Source organism: Microchirus variegatus, assembly GCF_963457635.1.
Source record: "Microchirus variegatus genome assembly, chromosome: 1".
Classification (NCBI taxonomy): Eukaryota; Metazoa; Chordata; class Actinopteri; order Pleuronectiformes; family Soleidae; genus Microchirus; species Microchirus variegatus.
Window position 1 is genome coordinate 2,043,565 of NC_139802.1, and position 16,287 is coordinate 2,059,851.

At 43.6% G+C, this 16,287-nt stretch overlaps 1 protein-coding gene across 1 annotated transcript; it reads left to right on the forward strand.

The window, feature by feature from the left end:
- Window positions 1–1,420: 1,420 nt before the first annotated feature.
- On the forward strand, window positions 1,421–15,727 carry arhgef5 (Rho guanine nucleotide exchange factor (GEF) 5; the record flags this gene model as incomplete). The annotated part of the gene is made up of 14 exons (XM_083894681.1): window positions 1,421–5,117; window positions 5,674–5,719; window positions 6,332–6,381; window positions 7,027–7,397; window positions 9,013–9,173; window positions 9,261–9,413; window positions 9,644–9,773; window positions 10,500–10,574; window positions 10,700–10,789; window positions 10,885–11,027; window positions 12,191–12,337; window positions 12,446–12,516; window positions 14,956–15,060; window positions 15,143–15,727. 14 exons carry the CDS (start codon window positions 1,421–1,423, stop codon window positions 15,283–15,285), a joined length of 5,382 nt encoding a protein of 1,793 aa, XP_083750807.1. The 3' UTR covers window positions 15,286–15,727.
- Window positions 15,728–16,287: the final 560 nt, after the last annotated feature.

The window sequence follows — 16,287 nt, forward strand, 5'->3', positions numbered from 1 at the left end:
AAGGGAGGTGGAGAGAGACGGAGCCAGCAAGAGAGGGAAGAGCAAGAAGAGCTCAGGCGTAAACATTAAGCTTTTTCTCAGGAGTTAAATTAACAGGAAAAAGAAAGAGAGGACATTTTCTGGTTTAAGCCGTTTGTCGCGACGTCCAGATAATGTGAATGCTTGCCGTGAATTCTTCAAGTGTTTTGCAATCCAAATGCTTTTGAGCTGAGCTGGACTGAAGGAGTAGGGGGGGGGGGGAGACTGGATCTCCCCAGGACGCCACATTCAGGTAAATGTCTTCAGTGTTTTTTCAGTAAGTAATTCTCCTGTAGATCACTGCTGCTTGAGATGGTGCTTACTTGTAGTTTACATGTTACATGCCATACCTGTGTGTCACAGGCCCCTGCTTTTCTCAAAGGCTTCTCTCTGGTGTGCTGTGCTTTTGCAGGTCTGTGTTGCATTCTTAGGAAAAGTGTAAAAAGAGGGTGTCATCTTTTTCTGCAGCCTTTTTCTGTACAGTCTCTGCACTGTTAGACGCAGGCCTGACCTGACACATGGCTGTTAGCTTGGAATTAGCTGTAGCCGTTTAATATGCTTGACAAATTAATATATCCCACTGTTGGTGCAGCGGGTTAGCGCTCTTGCCTTTGCAGCAAGAAGACCCGCGTCCCTGGGTTTGAGCCCTGTTTTCGGAACAAGGGCCTTTTCTGCATGTTCTCCCCGTGTGTGCGTGGCTTTTCTCCGGGTTCTTCCTCCCACAGTCCAAAAACAAACGGCGATTTGGAGATTAGGTGAATTGGTCACTCTAAATTGACCGTAGTTGTGTGAGAGAGAATGGTTGATTGTCTCTATACGTGGCCCTGTGATGGACTGGCGAAATGTCCAGGGTGTACCCCGCCTATCGCCCAATGTCTGCTGAGATAGAGAGAGCACCCCCCGCGACCCTCTGGTGGAGGATAAAGCGGTAGATGATGGATGGGAATTAAGGGGTCGTACCTATGTTCCCCGGGTCCTATGTTCCCCGTTTTTCCAAAAAAGGTCCTATGTTCCCCACTTTGTATGTGACAGGGGAACTTTTTTTTGAAAAAGGGTAGGGTTAGGGTTAGAGAAAGGGTCCTATGTTCCCCGGTTGCATACAAAGCGGGGAACATAGGACCCGGGGAACATAGGTACGGTCCCGAAATTAATATCAAAACAACGGAGTGAAATCTCTGGCTTGTTGCATAAATTTAAAACTTTACAAAGGTTGCAGCAACAGTATCACGTAGTTTTCAGCTCTGTGAAATGTAATGTGTTAGTTTGTTGATCGCTCCGATCGCTCTTTATTTCATTCTACGTGTAAATCGGCGATTCGTTCCTTGCAAATTACTCGGCCGATTTCATTTCCAAACTGACAGTTTGTTATTGTCTTTTCCAGTTTTCTCCACATTCTGCTATGATGGGGACCAAAAGGCCCAGCTGCACCCTCTTTGACACTTCATCTAACATAAACATGTCCGACCGCAAGCTTCAGCCAGGTGGAAAAATCTCCCGGGATCCAAGTCCCAGGCCGGCGATGACGGCGCAGTCGGAGCGAGACAGAGACGGCAGCCGAGACGAAGACAGGAGGAGGGAAACGGACGCGGGGAAAAGCCGAGACAAAGCGAGATACAGAGATACCGAGCCACGCGAGAGACACCGCGAAAGAGTCCCTGCATCCAGGATGAGAGACGGGGAAAGAGACCGGAGGGAGAGAGAGAGGAGGCAAGAAGACGACAGAAGTGGAAACGGACGGACGATGTCAAACGTAGACCGGGGCGTGCAGAGAGAAATGGAAAGGGGGATGAAGAAAGGCGACACGTTTCCCAAAATGAGACAAAGCAGCAAAGAACGTGACAGAAGGATGATGTCCAACACTGAGATTGACGAAGAGATAAGAGAGAGCCGGCAGAGAGACAGGCCGAGGAGAATGGAGATAGATGAGAGGGAAAGAGAGAGGACGTGGCAGAGGGAGAGGTACGGAGAGAGAGAAAGAGATGGCATCAGAGGCAGGGCAAAGGAAGAGGGGAAAAGAGGTGTGGGGAGGCCTGTAGAGGACGAGGAACTGAGGAAGAGGGACAGATATCAGGAATCTGATGGTGGGAGAGAAGCAGGCGATTCATGGGACAGAAGAGAAAGAGGAAGAGATAATCCAAGACCTAACGTGGGAGAGAGGGAGACGCAAAGAGACAGAGACATTGACTCAAACAGGAAGGAGAGGAGAGAGGGAAGGAGGGACGCCAGGAGCGAAGGAGACAGCGACGAGAGAGAGCTGAGGAGGGTAAAGGTGAAGGACGGAGCGAGAGAGGAGTTGATATATCAACACAGCAGGAGTGAGGGAGACAATACGGGCAGGAGAGCGACGGATAGAGACGGAAATAGGCAGAGATCAAGAGAAGGGGACAGACGGAGGGACAGAGACAGAGACAGAGACAGAGACAGAGACAGAGACAGAGACAGAGACAGAGACAGAGACAGAGAAGGAGACGCATCCAAGAGGAGGGGAGTTGAGAAAGACAGGGACAGAGAAGAGGACAGATCCAGGAGGAGAGAAAAAGATCAAGTGAGGTCCAGGGACAGAGGGTGGACAAATGAGAGGAGAGACGAGGACAGATACAGAGAGTACGAGCAGAGGGACAAGGAAAGGAGGGATGATCCAAAAGACAGAAGCAGTAGATCCCCGAGCAAGGCGGCTCCCAGGGCGCCGCCGCGATCCCAGAGCAGCGGCGAGTGGAGCAGCGACATGGACAGTGAGACGAGATACAGAAGGGGAAGAGACGGCCACGAAGGGAGGGAACCGGGGAGAGACGTGGACGAGTCCAGACGTCCACGCAGAGCTGCCGAGAGAGGACAGAGGGAGCAGACGAGAAACGAAAGACAAGACAGAGACGGGGGACAAACGACAGGCGGTGCACCAGAGCAGAGGAGGATGTGGTTAGAGCCACAGAGGGGTAAAAATAGTGAAGAGAGACCCACGAGGCAGAAAGAGAGGAAGAGAGAAGAAGAGGGGAGTGTGGTGTCACAGGCCGAGAAGGGAAGAGAGGTGCAACAAGTCAAAGAGGAACCAGACGAGAGGTACTCGGACTACAGCGGTTACAGAGAAAGACATGCAGGGAGGAATGAGTACAGGGACAGGGAGACGGAGGGTCTAAGTGTAGACGGAGACGACGTCTGCAGAGAAACTGATAAGGGACGAGCAGACTATCTGTCTGACAGCAGCAGTGGGATGGAGAGAAGCTGGCAGAGGGATACAGAGGGAGAGAACACTGATAACACAGAGGAGAGTGGCCGGGAGGAAGAGGGTGGGACCGATGATTTGGCCTGTTCTGAGAGAGGAGGAGGAGGAGGAGGAGGAGGAGGAGGAAGTGAAACAGTGAGGAAGCTAGAGAGGGACAGCATGCTGTCAGTGGAGGACGGTTTTGTCACTGTGTCCAGCGGCGGAGACGAGGAAGACGACAGGGAGGAGGAGTTTGAGGACTGTAAGGAATTCTGGGAAGGTGGCTCCTCACCTGTTGGCTCCAAGGGCCGTGGTGGAGACAAGGAGAGGGTGGGAGGATGCACAGTGGAGGAGGAACAGGGGAGGGAGAAGAAGCCAAAGTATGTCTTCTGTGTGATTGGGCAAACTCTGCCCCGGTCAAAAGGTGGCGATAAGTCACTGTCACGAGTCGATCAGATGGGAGGAGGAGGTGAACGAAATGAGTCACACTCACAAACGTGTCACACCTACAGCAATGACATTGCGCAGCATCCTCAGGACGACCAGCGTCCTGCAACCGTGAGAGGAAATGACGAATGCGTCGTCAACACCCAGGACACGCAGCCCGACAGGCCCGAGGAGGAGACACTCGTCACAAGCGGAACAACTGAAGAGGACATGAGATACAGATCGTCTTCAGAGCCTCGAGACACAAAGGAAACAGAGAGCAAAGTGGAGAACCCCTATGACGAAATAGGGCCATTTATCAGCAAAGACGCACAAACTGAAAGACTCCTCGTACAGTGGAGAGAGAAAAACAAAGACACAATAGGTCTTTCTGTAGTGCCAGGTAATCCTGACTCAAATGTCTTTTCTCAGGCCGATTTTGAGAAACTTCAACCCATCTTGGACGGGATTAAAACCGGGGCAATGAGTCCGGAGGAGGTGGAGGCCATTCGGATCCGACTGAGCGGCGCGTGGAGCATGTCCGAGGAGCCCAAGCGACATTCCCAAGCCCCGCACCTCAAGTGGGCCAAAAACGTGGTCCGTGAGATCCTGGGACAGTCGGAGGAGTCGCTCGAGGACGAGACGAACGCAAAGGAAGGAGGAGGAGAAGAGCAAACGGTCCACCAGCCCGAGATGGTGACGACGGAGGACAAGTGGCACGAGGAGGTCTCTGAGCCAGAGCTGGAGGAAGCAGAGCCACTGCTGGAACTGGACGGATTGAGAGGTACGGCACAGAGCCAAGCTGACATGCATGCTGACCGGTTCGTAGCTATGCATGGTGATGACACAACCACACACACTCGTGCTGACACACTGTTAGATTCCGAGGCGAACGAGGATCTCGCTCTGGACAAAGAGACGGAGCCTCGCAAGCTAGAGAAGGCACAGATAGAGGTGCATGTCAGTCAGGAGGGAGGGGAGGAGGAGGAGGAGGAGGCCACAGTGTCAGACGCTGAAATAGAAGAAGCGAGCGAGGAAGAAATTAAGATGTTTTTATCTGTGAGCGGTACGCTGTACAAGCCCAGCAGCTGCCCCATCCTTAATTATGAAACAGAGTCTGACCTCCTGGCCCCCTCCACAGAGGGTTACAGTCAGGAGGAGGAGGATGATGACAGCGAAGAGGAAGAGCAGGAAGGGGCGTCTGAGGAGGGGGAGGCTGCAGGAGAGGTGGGAGACGTGAGAGTAGGAGAGGAAATTGAAGTGGACAGCAGAGAGGGAGGGGAGGCAGCAGAAAAGCAAACGGGAGGAACTTTGAAGAGCACCTGCAGTTTCCGAGATTTGGGTCCCACGGCTCGAATGCGGAGGAGGGGAATCCGTAAGACCACGGAGAGAAGGAATGCACAGCTTTTAGAGGAAGAGGAAGAAGATGACGGTGCTGGAAGGGATCGCAGAACCAGAATATTCTCTACAACAGGTAAAGACGGAAGATTCAGGATTCAAACGATTGCTTAAACCTTTGCTTCTCGGTCTTTGTGCGTCCATTTAACCAGTTTCCCCAGATCAATACCGCAGATTAACCACCTCAGTCTTCCATTGTTTTACAGTCATCGACCACAGAAGCAGAAATCACCGTCAGACTTCTGCTCTGAGATGTCGGCTGCGCGTTAAATCGAAGCTTGACGCTGGAATCTGCGTCACAGCGTTTTGGCTGCAGGTCGTGTGTGGGTGGAGATAAGTGGAGGTGGGGAGAGGATGAGTTAAAGGGCTTAGGTGGAGCCGACTTTGAGACAGAACACGAGAAGCACACGTTTTAGAAACACACTAATCTCTTCTGTTGACTTTTTCTATTAGGGTCACCTGATTCACTAACTCCTATTTATTTATTTATTTATTTAATTTTTGTATTTTTTTTTTTAACTTTCGCTCTCTGTGGCTCAGAGAACATTTGTGTGAGAGTGTGTGTCGCCGCGGCATGAGAAGAATGTTGTTTTACAGCGTTTCCACAAAAGAATACTACTGTATGTTTTCAGATGACGAGGACGACCGAAGCAAAAGCTGGGGAGAAGTGGAGCTCAGGTGAGTCGATCATCATCATCATCATCACACAGCTTCTCTCTTTTAATTTTAAACGTTTTAAGCGCACGGATAAAGAGTCAACATAGTCGTCTGTAGCGTAACGAACCAGTGCCATCGCTTTTTGATTTGATCGTCTGTGTTTGTGTTGTAAATATGTCATTTACCGCAGCTGTGTGCGCTGGTGGAAAAGCATAACGATTGACATTGAAAGTGTTTGAAAAAGTGCTTGAATTGAACCTTGGATGAGGTGCATGAGCCGTGCTAATTAAAAGTATTGCTTTTCCTTCTACTTCTACTTTCATAAATTGTACATAGCATCAGGGGGGAAACATTTGACTTGACTTGGATCTTGGCTGTTTTCAGAAGCCGTTCATGTCTTTCATGTTGATTCAGTTCCCTGGTGATTTAAAAACTGCCAGAGTCGAGCTCTTGAGTTACACAGACGTAATTCCGTGATGTGACCAAGGTCACAGAAATCCTCATGTGCTCGGTATAATCCTGTGTTTGTGCAGATGTTTCACATTCAAATGAGTGTTTTGACACAGACTTGATGATTTTAACTCTCGTTGTTGTTGTTGTTGTTGTTGTTGTGCTTGTCTCTTGGCGACGTAGGAACGTGTTGGACACGATAAACAGACGGAAAAGGAATTCAAAGTTTTTCAGTGAGTATCTCTTGTTTTGTGAGTGTAACAAACAAATCAAGCAAATCATAACTCCCACACGTTTGGTTCACTGTGAAACGGTTTTGATTCAGAATTAATCTGAAGAAGTGTTTATTAGGAAGGTGCTGTGTGGGCGGCGGTGACGCGTCATCACATCATATCTTCTCTGAAAAATCATGACGCTGTTGAGCGTTTCCTCTGCATGTGCGTGATTCACCTCCTGTTGCTTACAGCCTCACTGACTGTTTATCAAAAAAACCCGTTCACTGTTTAACTTTGTGCAACAATGGGGGGAAAAACGTGTTTGTGAGGTAAACAGTTTGCTCACAGCACACACACACACACACACGCATAAATTCACTTTAAAACGATCCTAAAATGGCAGCAGTTTTCTGAGCCTGCGTCTGTGATATTGCGTATGTTGGGGAATAGTGTCTGTGCAAGTCACAGACAGGTTCCTGCAAGTATTCATATCTCTTTACTTCAGGGGAAAACAGCTGCTGCTGTTACTTTGCATTCCGACAAGTACGTGCAAAAGGAATGTCTAAGGGCAAACAACTCTTCTTGTCTGTCCGTGTCTCTCTTCTTATTTGCTTCCTGTATTTTCCAACCTTCTCTCCCTCCCTCCTCCATCTTTTCTCCCAGACGCTGCACAGCTCTACCAGCAGTACAGCGAGGCGGCGCAGAACTTTGAGATCCTGCGTCAGGCTCGCTCCGATGTCCTGCCTCTGTCCGAGGACAATGTCCCTTCTCCTGCTCCATCACCTCCTCCCGCCCGCAGGCCTCTGCCTCCTTTACCCCCCGTCCCACACCCTCACTCGCTGTCCCACGCGGGCTCCATCACCAGTGTCAAAAGCTTGCCTCTCCCCGAGCCTCCCAGGAGCGACGGCAGGCCTTCCTCTCCGCGTCTGTCCGTCTCGCTCACGCAGAGCGCCACCCTGTGGCGGGACCTGCCCGGGGTCAGGAACAGCGGTCAACTGGAGGAGCTCACGGAGGACCAGAGGCGACTGCAGGAGGTATCACACAATCTCACTGCAACACTCACTCCCATGACTTAGAATGATTTTTCCCTCGCAATCTCCAGAATTTATTTCAAAGATCCAGTTTAAAATGTAGGTGAAATCCTTGTCATTAGGCAGAAATGAAAGAAAAACATAATAATAATAATAATTACAAATAGATTTTTGCCAAAAACGCCCAAAAATGGCTGTTCAGTCCAAGATGGCAGCCTTCCTGTTGCGTTTGGATCATGGTCATAATGTAATTTTTTTCTTCGTCCTGACTTTCTACACATTGTGTACCAATTTTCTTGCATGTACGATAGTTGTGGTGTTCAGGCTGAATTTGGACAGGGGGTGCCACGCTTATCGGCCCCTCCCACTTCCAATTTTCCACGCTTTTCACTGAACCTTTTAAATACGTACATTTTCACCAGGATTGACGCGGTCGCACAAATCTGTGAGTTTTGGGGCATGGGGAAAGGCCTCAAAAATGCGACTCATTTGGCGGAAAAATAATAATAATAATAATAATAAGAAGAAGAATTCCTTCAGTTTCAAGAGGGTTCTTGCACAGTCGTGCTCGAACCCTAATTATGCACACTAAACATTTTTGATGCTAACTGAAGGCTACATAGGTGAGCTGAGGCATATTTAGATGCAACTTCACCAATAACTAAATTTTACACACTGCACCTTTAAACTTGTGCAAGTAACATTTACAGTGAAATTTCTTTGTTGACGTACACTGTAAAGTTTTAAGGAGAATCCTCCCTGGTGTTCAACTGTATGATGTTGGAAACATTTTTATTTAAAGGTGCCATATGTAAGAATGTGGCCAAAAACAGTTACTACATTCAAATTCAAAATACCGAGGTCTTTTAGGTTGATTTGCAGTCTGCAAAATATTTTTTTTTAATGCAAATATTTTGTACTGTTGTTGTTGGTGAGTTCAGTGTGTTATATGAACATTATTCCTTATAACATAATGCACCTTTAAATAGATATTATGCATTTGTCAGATTATAAATTGTTATCGAAAGCACCCGGAATGATGTGTGCTTTTAATTTACAGGAAAAGGTGAGGTCATTATGGAATTTCCCAGCCTAAAGGTTTTACTTGCGATTCACAGGAACTTTCCTGGTACAACATTCCTGCAGTCGATGCAGTTTAGGAGGATACGATTGTCTTTCCTGTTACTTTTGTGTTTTTCGTGTAAATGATACTGTAAAGTGAGAGTTGCATTCATTAACATCCGGTGCGATTGTTTATCAAAAAAGCTGCTTTGGGCGTCGTTTCTTATCGGCAGCATCTGTGTATGTTTCATATAGGGGGGATTTTTGGGAAACGACATGGATGAATCAGTGTCTCACTGTCATTGCTTCACACCTTGAACTACTAGAATCGTGTTAAAAAAAAAAAGAGTATTGCCACATACCAGAATAACCCAGTTCATTGATTGATTTTTTAAGTGTCACTTGCCAGAAAAAGTGATTGTGTAATCACGTCTCTCTGACTCAAGTTATTTACTTGGAAGCGTGAAACTGAACGCTGTTACTCTGTCAGAGAAAAAAAGACATGATTTAATCAGTTTTTCTGTCTATTTCTTCCCTTTGTTTTGTTTCCTATTAGGTGAGATTTGAAGTGCTGACCTCAGAAGCTTCCTACTGCAGGAGTTTGGACATTGTCGTCGAACACTTTGTCAAGTCCAAACAGCTGGGGGCGCTGTTGACCACTCAAGATAGAAACTGGCTGTTTTCCCGGCTGGCTGACGTCCGCGCCATCAGTCACAGGTCTGAGATGTTGACCGTTTATCAGATTTGTACTGTCTCAGGGAAATGGATCGGCTTTAAATGTTTCTTCACGTTTGTGTTTTTCAGTTTTTTGTCAAAGCTGGAGGAGCGCATGGAATTAAATATTGTGCACTTCACCGTGTGTGACATCATCGCGCGACACTGCCAGCGCTTCAAAATGGTCTATGTGCCCTACCTCACCAATCAGTCCTATCAGGATGCCACCTACCAGAGACTCATGTAAGACAACCCACCACCCTTTTGTCTTTGTTCTCCTCTCGGAAGATCAAATGTGCTGGAGGCTTGGTAATAGATCCCATAATAACCACAATAGGACAATATCCTCTGTGAAAATAATACTTGTCAAATTTCACCTATTGTTTGTTTGCATTCGCCTTTTTTTTTTTTGTGTGTCTGGCTTTGCATTCTTTTTTTTAAATAAATGTCTTCTTTCTTTTTTTTTTTGTCAGGAATGAGAATCAGGGGTTCAGACGGATTGTGGAGAAATTAGAGCGGAGTCCTGTTTGTCAGAGACTTCCTCTTCGCTCCTTCCTTGTCCTTCCTTTCCAGAGGATCACAAGAATTAAGCTGCTGGTCCAGGTGTGTGTGTGTGTGTGTGTTTTTAATAATGAAAAGTGCAAAGATCCAGTTTAAAATGTAGGTGAAATCATTATCATTTGGGAGAAATGAAAGAAAAACAAAATAATTATAATAATAATAATAATTACAATTATGCATACTAAACATTTTTGATGCTAACTGAAGGCTACATAGGTGAGCTGAGGCATATTTAGATGCAACTTCACCGAAGGTAGCTAAATTTTGCACACTGCACCTTTAAACTTGTGCCAGTAACATTTACAGTGAAATCCTCCCTGGTGTTCAACTGTATGATGTTGGAAACATTTTTATTTAAAGGTGCCATATGTAAGAATGTGGCCAAAAACAGTTACTACATTCAAATTCAAAATACCGAGGTCTTTAAGTTTTCGTTTTTTGACGTAACTGGCAACCCATGGTTGCTCAGCAGCTGAGACTCCACTGACTGCAATGATTGGTAGACGGCGGTAGGTGGCGCCACATGCAAAAACATGATTTCAAAACATAAACATGATTTGCAGTCTGCAAAATGTTTTTTTTTTAATGCAAATATTTTGTCTGTACTGTTGTTGTTGGTGAGTTCAGTTTGTTATATGAACATTATTCCTGAGTCTCTGTGACATATTAGGAGGATTTTATGATTTATTACACAATGCACCTTTAATAGGTAATGAACAGTCCTTTTTATCTAACCCTGACTTGACCTCTGTGACCCTCCGTGTCCAGAACATTGTGAAGAGAACTACTCCAGGTACTGCGGAGGCGACGCAAGCCATCAAAGCTTTGAAGCTTCTGGAGAAGGTACGTTAGGATTCAACAGCAGGATGACAACATCTGTAATAGTGTTTCTGTAATATGTGTATATTCTGTATATATGTAATTTTTTGACAAATGCGTTTTTTTCTTTCTTTTATCTCGCCTTTCAGCTGATTCAAGAGAGTAACGATAGCATCTCTCAGATGAAAAGCATCGAGTCCCTGGTCTGTCTGAGCGCTAAAGTGGACTTTGAGTGCAGGGTAAGTGATATTTACCAGTTACAGTATTTGCAAACAGAGAAAGTAAATGGAGTCACATTATGATGATGATCATTGTGTGTGTGTGTGTGTCACAGACTCTTCCACTGATCAGTCAGTCTCGGAGGCTGGTGCGAGAAGGAGCCGTCACTGAGCTGATGGATTTCTCCCTCAAAGACACAGAGAGGAATATTTACATGCACCTGTTCAACGACTACTTGCTTCTTTCACTACAAAAAGAGTGAGTCAACAAACGTGCAGAGGTGGAAAAAGCACTAAAATATTGTGCTCAAGTAAAAGTACCAATACTTTGATGAAATATTACTCAAGTAAAAAGTAGTTAATTTGAAATGTACTTAAAGTAAAAGTTACTTTGCGTGGGGTGTGAGGGTAGTAGAAATATGACAAGGGCTCAGAAATCCAAAACTATTTTGGAGCTCACGCGCCCGGCGCGACACAGGATATTACATCACTTTTGGCGCACGCCCTCCATGTTCACGCGCCGGTGCTGGTGCTAATCACATCATCATTCGTCTGGTTCTGGTGTATATTTTCCCCCCAGAGGCGATTCTAAAGTCTGTAGGGGCCCTAGGCAAAAATTCCCAGGGGGGCCTTCCGACCAGTGTTCATCACCATTATGTTATAAATAATAATAATAATAATAATAATAATGATAATAATGACATGGAAAAAGTAAGTGAGAATATAAACGTTAAGAACAATAACATACTGTAAAAAGCTGTTAAAAAACTAAATAAACTTAGTAAAAAACCCACATTATAAAACAATATAAATATATAGAACAATAAACTACTGTAAATAACTGGAAAAAAAACATATATAAACTTAGTAAAAAAATTTTTTTATATACATTACACTGCAAATAACTAACATTATAAATGTTTGAACAAAATATAATGTATAGAGGTTTCCTACTGAGATGTCATTGCAAATCGCCCACTGTTGTTTAAGGGGGACTGTGAAGCGGCGAGTGTCGGGGGCCCTTATCGGCTCGGGGCCCCAAGCAGTTGCTTGCCTTGCCTGTTCACAAACTGTGTGTTTGTTTCCCCCTGTAGGTCTTCATTGTATTTTTATTTTTTACTCTGTAACGGATAGGATTTATAAAGTAACTAAGTACAATACTTGAGTCAATATGTACTCAAGTAAAATACAAAATCCTGATTTTAAATTGTACTTAAAAAATACAAAATGCACAAAAAAGTATTCAATACAGTAATTTGAGTAAATGTATTTTATTACTTTCCACCTCTGCAAACGTGACCATTTGTAATGTTAGAAAACTCCATCACCCACGTGAATATTACCTCTCCATCTTATCACAGATTTTTTTTTGCGTCACTATCTAATCTCTGTTTTTTTTTTTGTTTGTCTGCTGTTTTCCAGAGGGGGGAGATTCACCGTGATCGACCACTCTCCTGTGTCAGACCTGCGTGCAGAAAACTGCCGTGTCAAACTTCACTCTTTGCAGAAGAACCTGTTTCGGCTGCACATCCCGTCACACAAACCCCTGCTGCTGAGAACTGACACACTGTGAGTGAGAGACGTGAAATAAGTGCAGAAAATGTTTGTTTGTGGTGACAAAGACGGAGAAGAATCCAGTAGATAAACCAGTCTTGTCTTTTCTTTATTACCTTTCAGGAGCGATAAGCTACGTTGGATATCTGCTATTTCTAGGCCACATCCTGAGATCGATTTTTCTGCAGCTCAAGGTAAACTTGTCTTGGTATTAAAAACTAACATAAAATCACAGACAGGAAGTGTGAAACAGGGGATGTCAAAAGGCCACATTAAGGTCACATCATACAGGAAACATGAGTTTGCAGTGGGAAAAAAACATCAGATGTACTGTGTCGTAATTACAAGTCGGAAATGTGGGGTTTTCCGGATGTTCCAAAATCCCCTGTTTGATTCAAGAAAAATGACAACAATCAGTTGGTAGTTTTAAAAATGTGTAAGCACTATACACTGTAAAACGAGAAAAAAAAGTTGAGAAAACTCAAAATTTCAAGGCAACTTGCTGCAATCAATTTTTGAGTTTACAGCCCAACTCAAAATTCTCTTTTCAAACAGTTTGGCTAACCAATCTTGTTCAGATAATGTAAAAAAATGCATTAAACAATAAAATGTTGAATTTTGAGTTGACACAACTCTTAATTACAAGTTTGTCTAACAAAATTATATTAGTTGATGGAACTTTTTAAAAAAAAAGTGCAATCTTTTGTTGGGCTGGAAACTCAAAAATGTATTGCATCAAGTTGCCTTGAAATTTTGAGTATTATTTTTTACAGTGTAAAGCAATATTTCACCAGAATAAAATAACATATAAATAACACTTATCTTTATTTACACTGCCCATCACATCCACTCCACACGTGTGGTTGAGTTCTCATGAGAGTTCAGTGTTGATTGAACATTTCTTGAAAAAAAAGCTTCAAGAATAACTTTTCTTTGTCTTACTGGACATGAAGAAAAAAATGACCTCCATGGATTTTTGTGTAATGCTGCATTAAATTATCCCATGGTATCACATGGCATAGTTGCGCCCTATGTCATGTGATACAATGGGATACAAAGACTAAGTTTTGTTTCGTAAATGAAAGTTGCAGAGTCCCATATCCAACACATTAATTTAGCACACATTCGATATATTGATTTGAAAGAAAATGCTATTGTGATGTTTCTAAATTTACGTTAGGGTGATGTCATTACAGCTGATTTCAGGTCTGCTTCCTCTAAAACACTGGCGTGTTCTCGCCGTCTCTCGTCTTGGTGCTGCACTGCTCTCATTGTGTAATTGTTCTCTCTTGCAAAGTAACGTGTGAAACGTTGAACATTGAAGAACGTTGTCGCAATGGCAGTGACGCATTGGCACAATGTCAATCCGCACATTAACTCTTTAGTCGTTAGCAAATCCAAGAACAGAGAACACATGCATGATTTTTTTCTTACAAAGACATCTATAAATCTATAAATAAGTGTCAATCAGAAGATAGAGAATCAGCAAAAATACTTCAGTATATTAACAATTTTATGTCAGTCAAGAGAATTTAATTTTTAAGATCATGTAGGTAGGATTTTGGTTGCGTGTGAGAGTGACAGCTCTCCTGTTCGTCTATCTTTAGTGGTGTTAAACTACAATTTTTGAGTGGTTCTGACATCCACTTCACACGCATCTATAAACAATAGGGATGTGAATCTTTGGGTGGCTCGCGATTCGATTTGATTCCGATTCTTAAGGTCACGATTCGATTCAAAATCGATTCTCGATTCAAAAATTGATACAATGCATAGTGTGTTAAGGCAAATTATGGCATCAAAACAATAGAGTTTGTATAAGAAAGATAGATAGATAGATACTTTATTCATCTCACAGAGAAATTCACTGTGAGTTCACTGTGAGTTCACAAGTTTTGTGATCACACAAAACTTAAGACAAAAGTTAACATTTATTCATTCAAAACAAATAAAAACTTACTTACTGTACAAAAAAATGACTTGCATATAAAAAGCTTAGGCTAGCTGCCTTTTTCTCCCAGAAGTTACAAAAATAAACTGTACACAAATAACTCAAACTGGTGTTTTGTGTGGTTTTTCAAAATAAAAACTTTATTATTTATTTATTTTTTTTAAAATCGATTTTTGAAGTTTCATCGATTCAGAATCGTGGATGATTAGAATCCTATGTGAATCGATTTTTTCCCCACCCCTGATAAACAAACACAAAATATGTGCATTAAATAGAATTTAATTTAAGAATTTAAATTCAATTTATATGCTGATAAAAACAACCACTAGATGGCATCAGAGTGGCAATTCACAGATTCTTGACAAAGCAAGTAGTAACAATAAAAACGATACAAAAAACCCCAAACAAAACTGGGATTATATATTTTGTATTAGTGATAATAATGATTGCTTCCCCAGCACCAACAACAGCTGCCTATATATGATGTAAATTAAAGAGTACAAAAGTGTCAAAATATATATAAAAGCATCTTTTTAAACGGTTAATAACACAATAAAAAAATGCAGTTTCTGCTTTGATTGTCTTGTCAAATGAAAGTTTAAATTTAAGGCAAACTTAAACAATCGGCACTGATGTGTGTGTATCACGGTAGGTTTGACCTCTTTTTTTCTTCTCTGTGCAGATTTCCCACAGATGCAGTGTATCAGAGCTTTTGTTGGTCAGCAGCCCGATGAGCTGTCCTTAGATAAAGCTGACGTCATTCTTGTCCACCAACAAAGCAGCGACCGTAAGATCATCGCACCACTCGTTGCATCGTTCCCCTGCGTGACGCGCTTCTTAATAAACATTCAAATCTTTGTTTTTCACAGATTGGGTTGAGGGGACCAGGCTGAGTGATCGGCACCGTGGGTGGGTGCCAGACTCCCATTTGGAAATCATAAGCAACTCTAGAGTACGACAGCGCAATCTGTCCGACGCGCTCAAGCTCACGACTGCCACAGCTGCTGTTTGAGCAGGGTGTGAGAATGAGAATGGGACTAAAGTGTGGGACATCCTGGATGCCCCCCCCCCCCCCCCCCCCGGAAAGGCTGTGACCCAAGTTGTCTGCTACAGATTGCTGAAAAAAAAAGGACATTCTGTGAATCAAAGGGGGAATGCTGTTGGAATGCATCACAGTGTGTAGCATTGGCCTTGTCATTGAGAAAATAGTTTGCTTCAGAGCAATGCATGAACTGCCGAGGCCAACCTGAATCACATTCAAAGTGCTGTGAGTGTATTATGGTCTGCGACACCACAAGCAAAGTTGAGTGAAAGATACTAAATCAATGGACGTGTATATTTAGACAGGGGAAGGTGATATGGAAAATGACCTATTGTGCATATTGAACTGAACCTAATAGATGATTGCATGATACCAGTCTCATACATGCTGAAGACCTGATGGAAATATCTAAATATGCAATAAATGAATTGAAACATTGATTAGTCGACGAGGACATTTCAATAAAGTCACTTGAAGAGAAGTTTAACCTGATTTCCGGTTGGGTTGTGGATGTTTGCCCCCTCAGTTTAAGCGTAATGAGAAATATCAAGAACAACAGCTTTATTGTCAGAGATGCATGTGACTTCCTTGCTGTCCCACTTAAATGGAACAGAGGAGGTGGACAGAACATGTCACTGAGGTCAGTTTCCTGCATGCTTATATTTTTAGCTTGCAGGGAAATGGTGTGACAGTCAGAGAGAGGGAGAAAACATGAGAGCCACACTCTGTTTCTATGCTTTTCAGTTAACGTCTTTGTTTTGTGAATATTCTTATCTAGTGTTATTAATATGATGTTGCCTCTCTGAAGCTAAAAGCCATCTGAATCACTTCATCCTGGTTCCTGATACTGATATAAATCAGTCAAATCAACTGGACGTTTATATGTTTATAGCAACATTTATATGAATCAATGCAGCTCAAAGGTGCTTCACATGCAGATACAGGGCTAAGCCTTAATATGAGGCCGGCTTA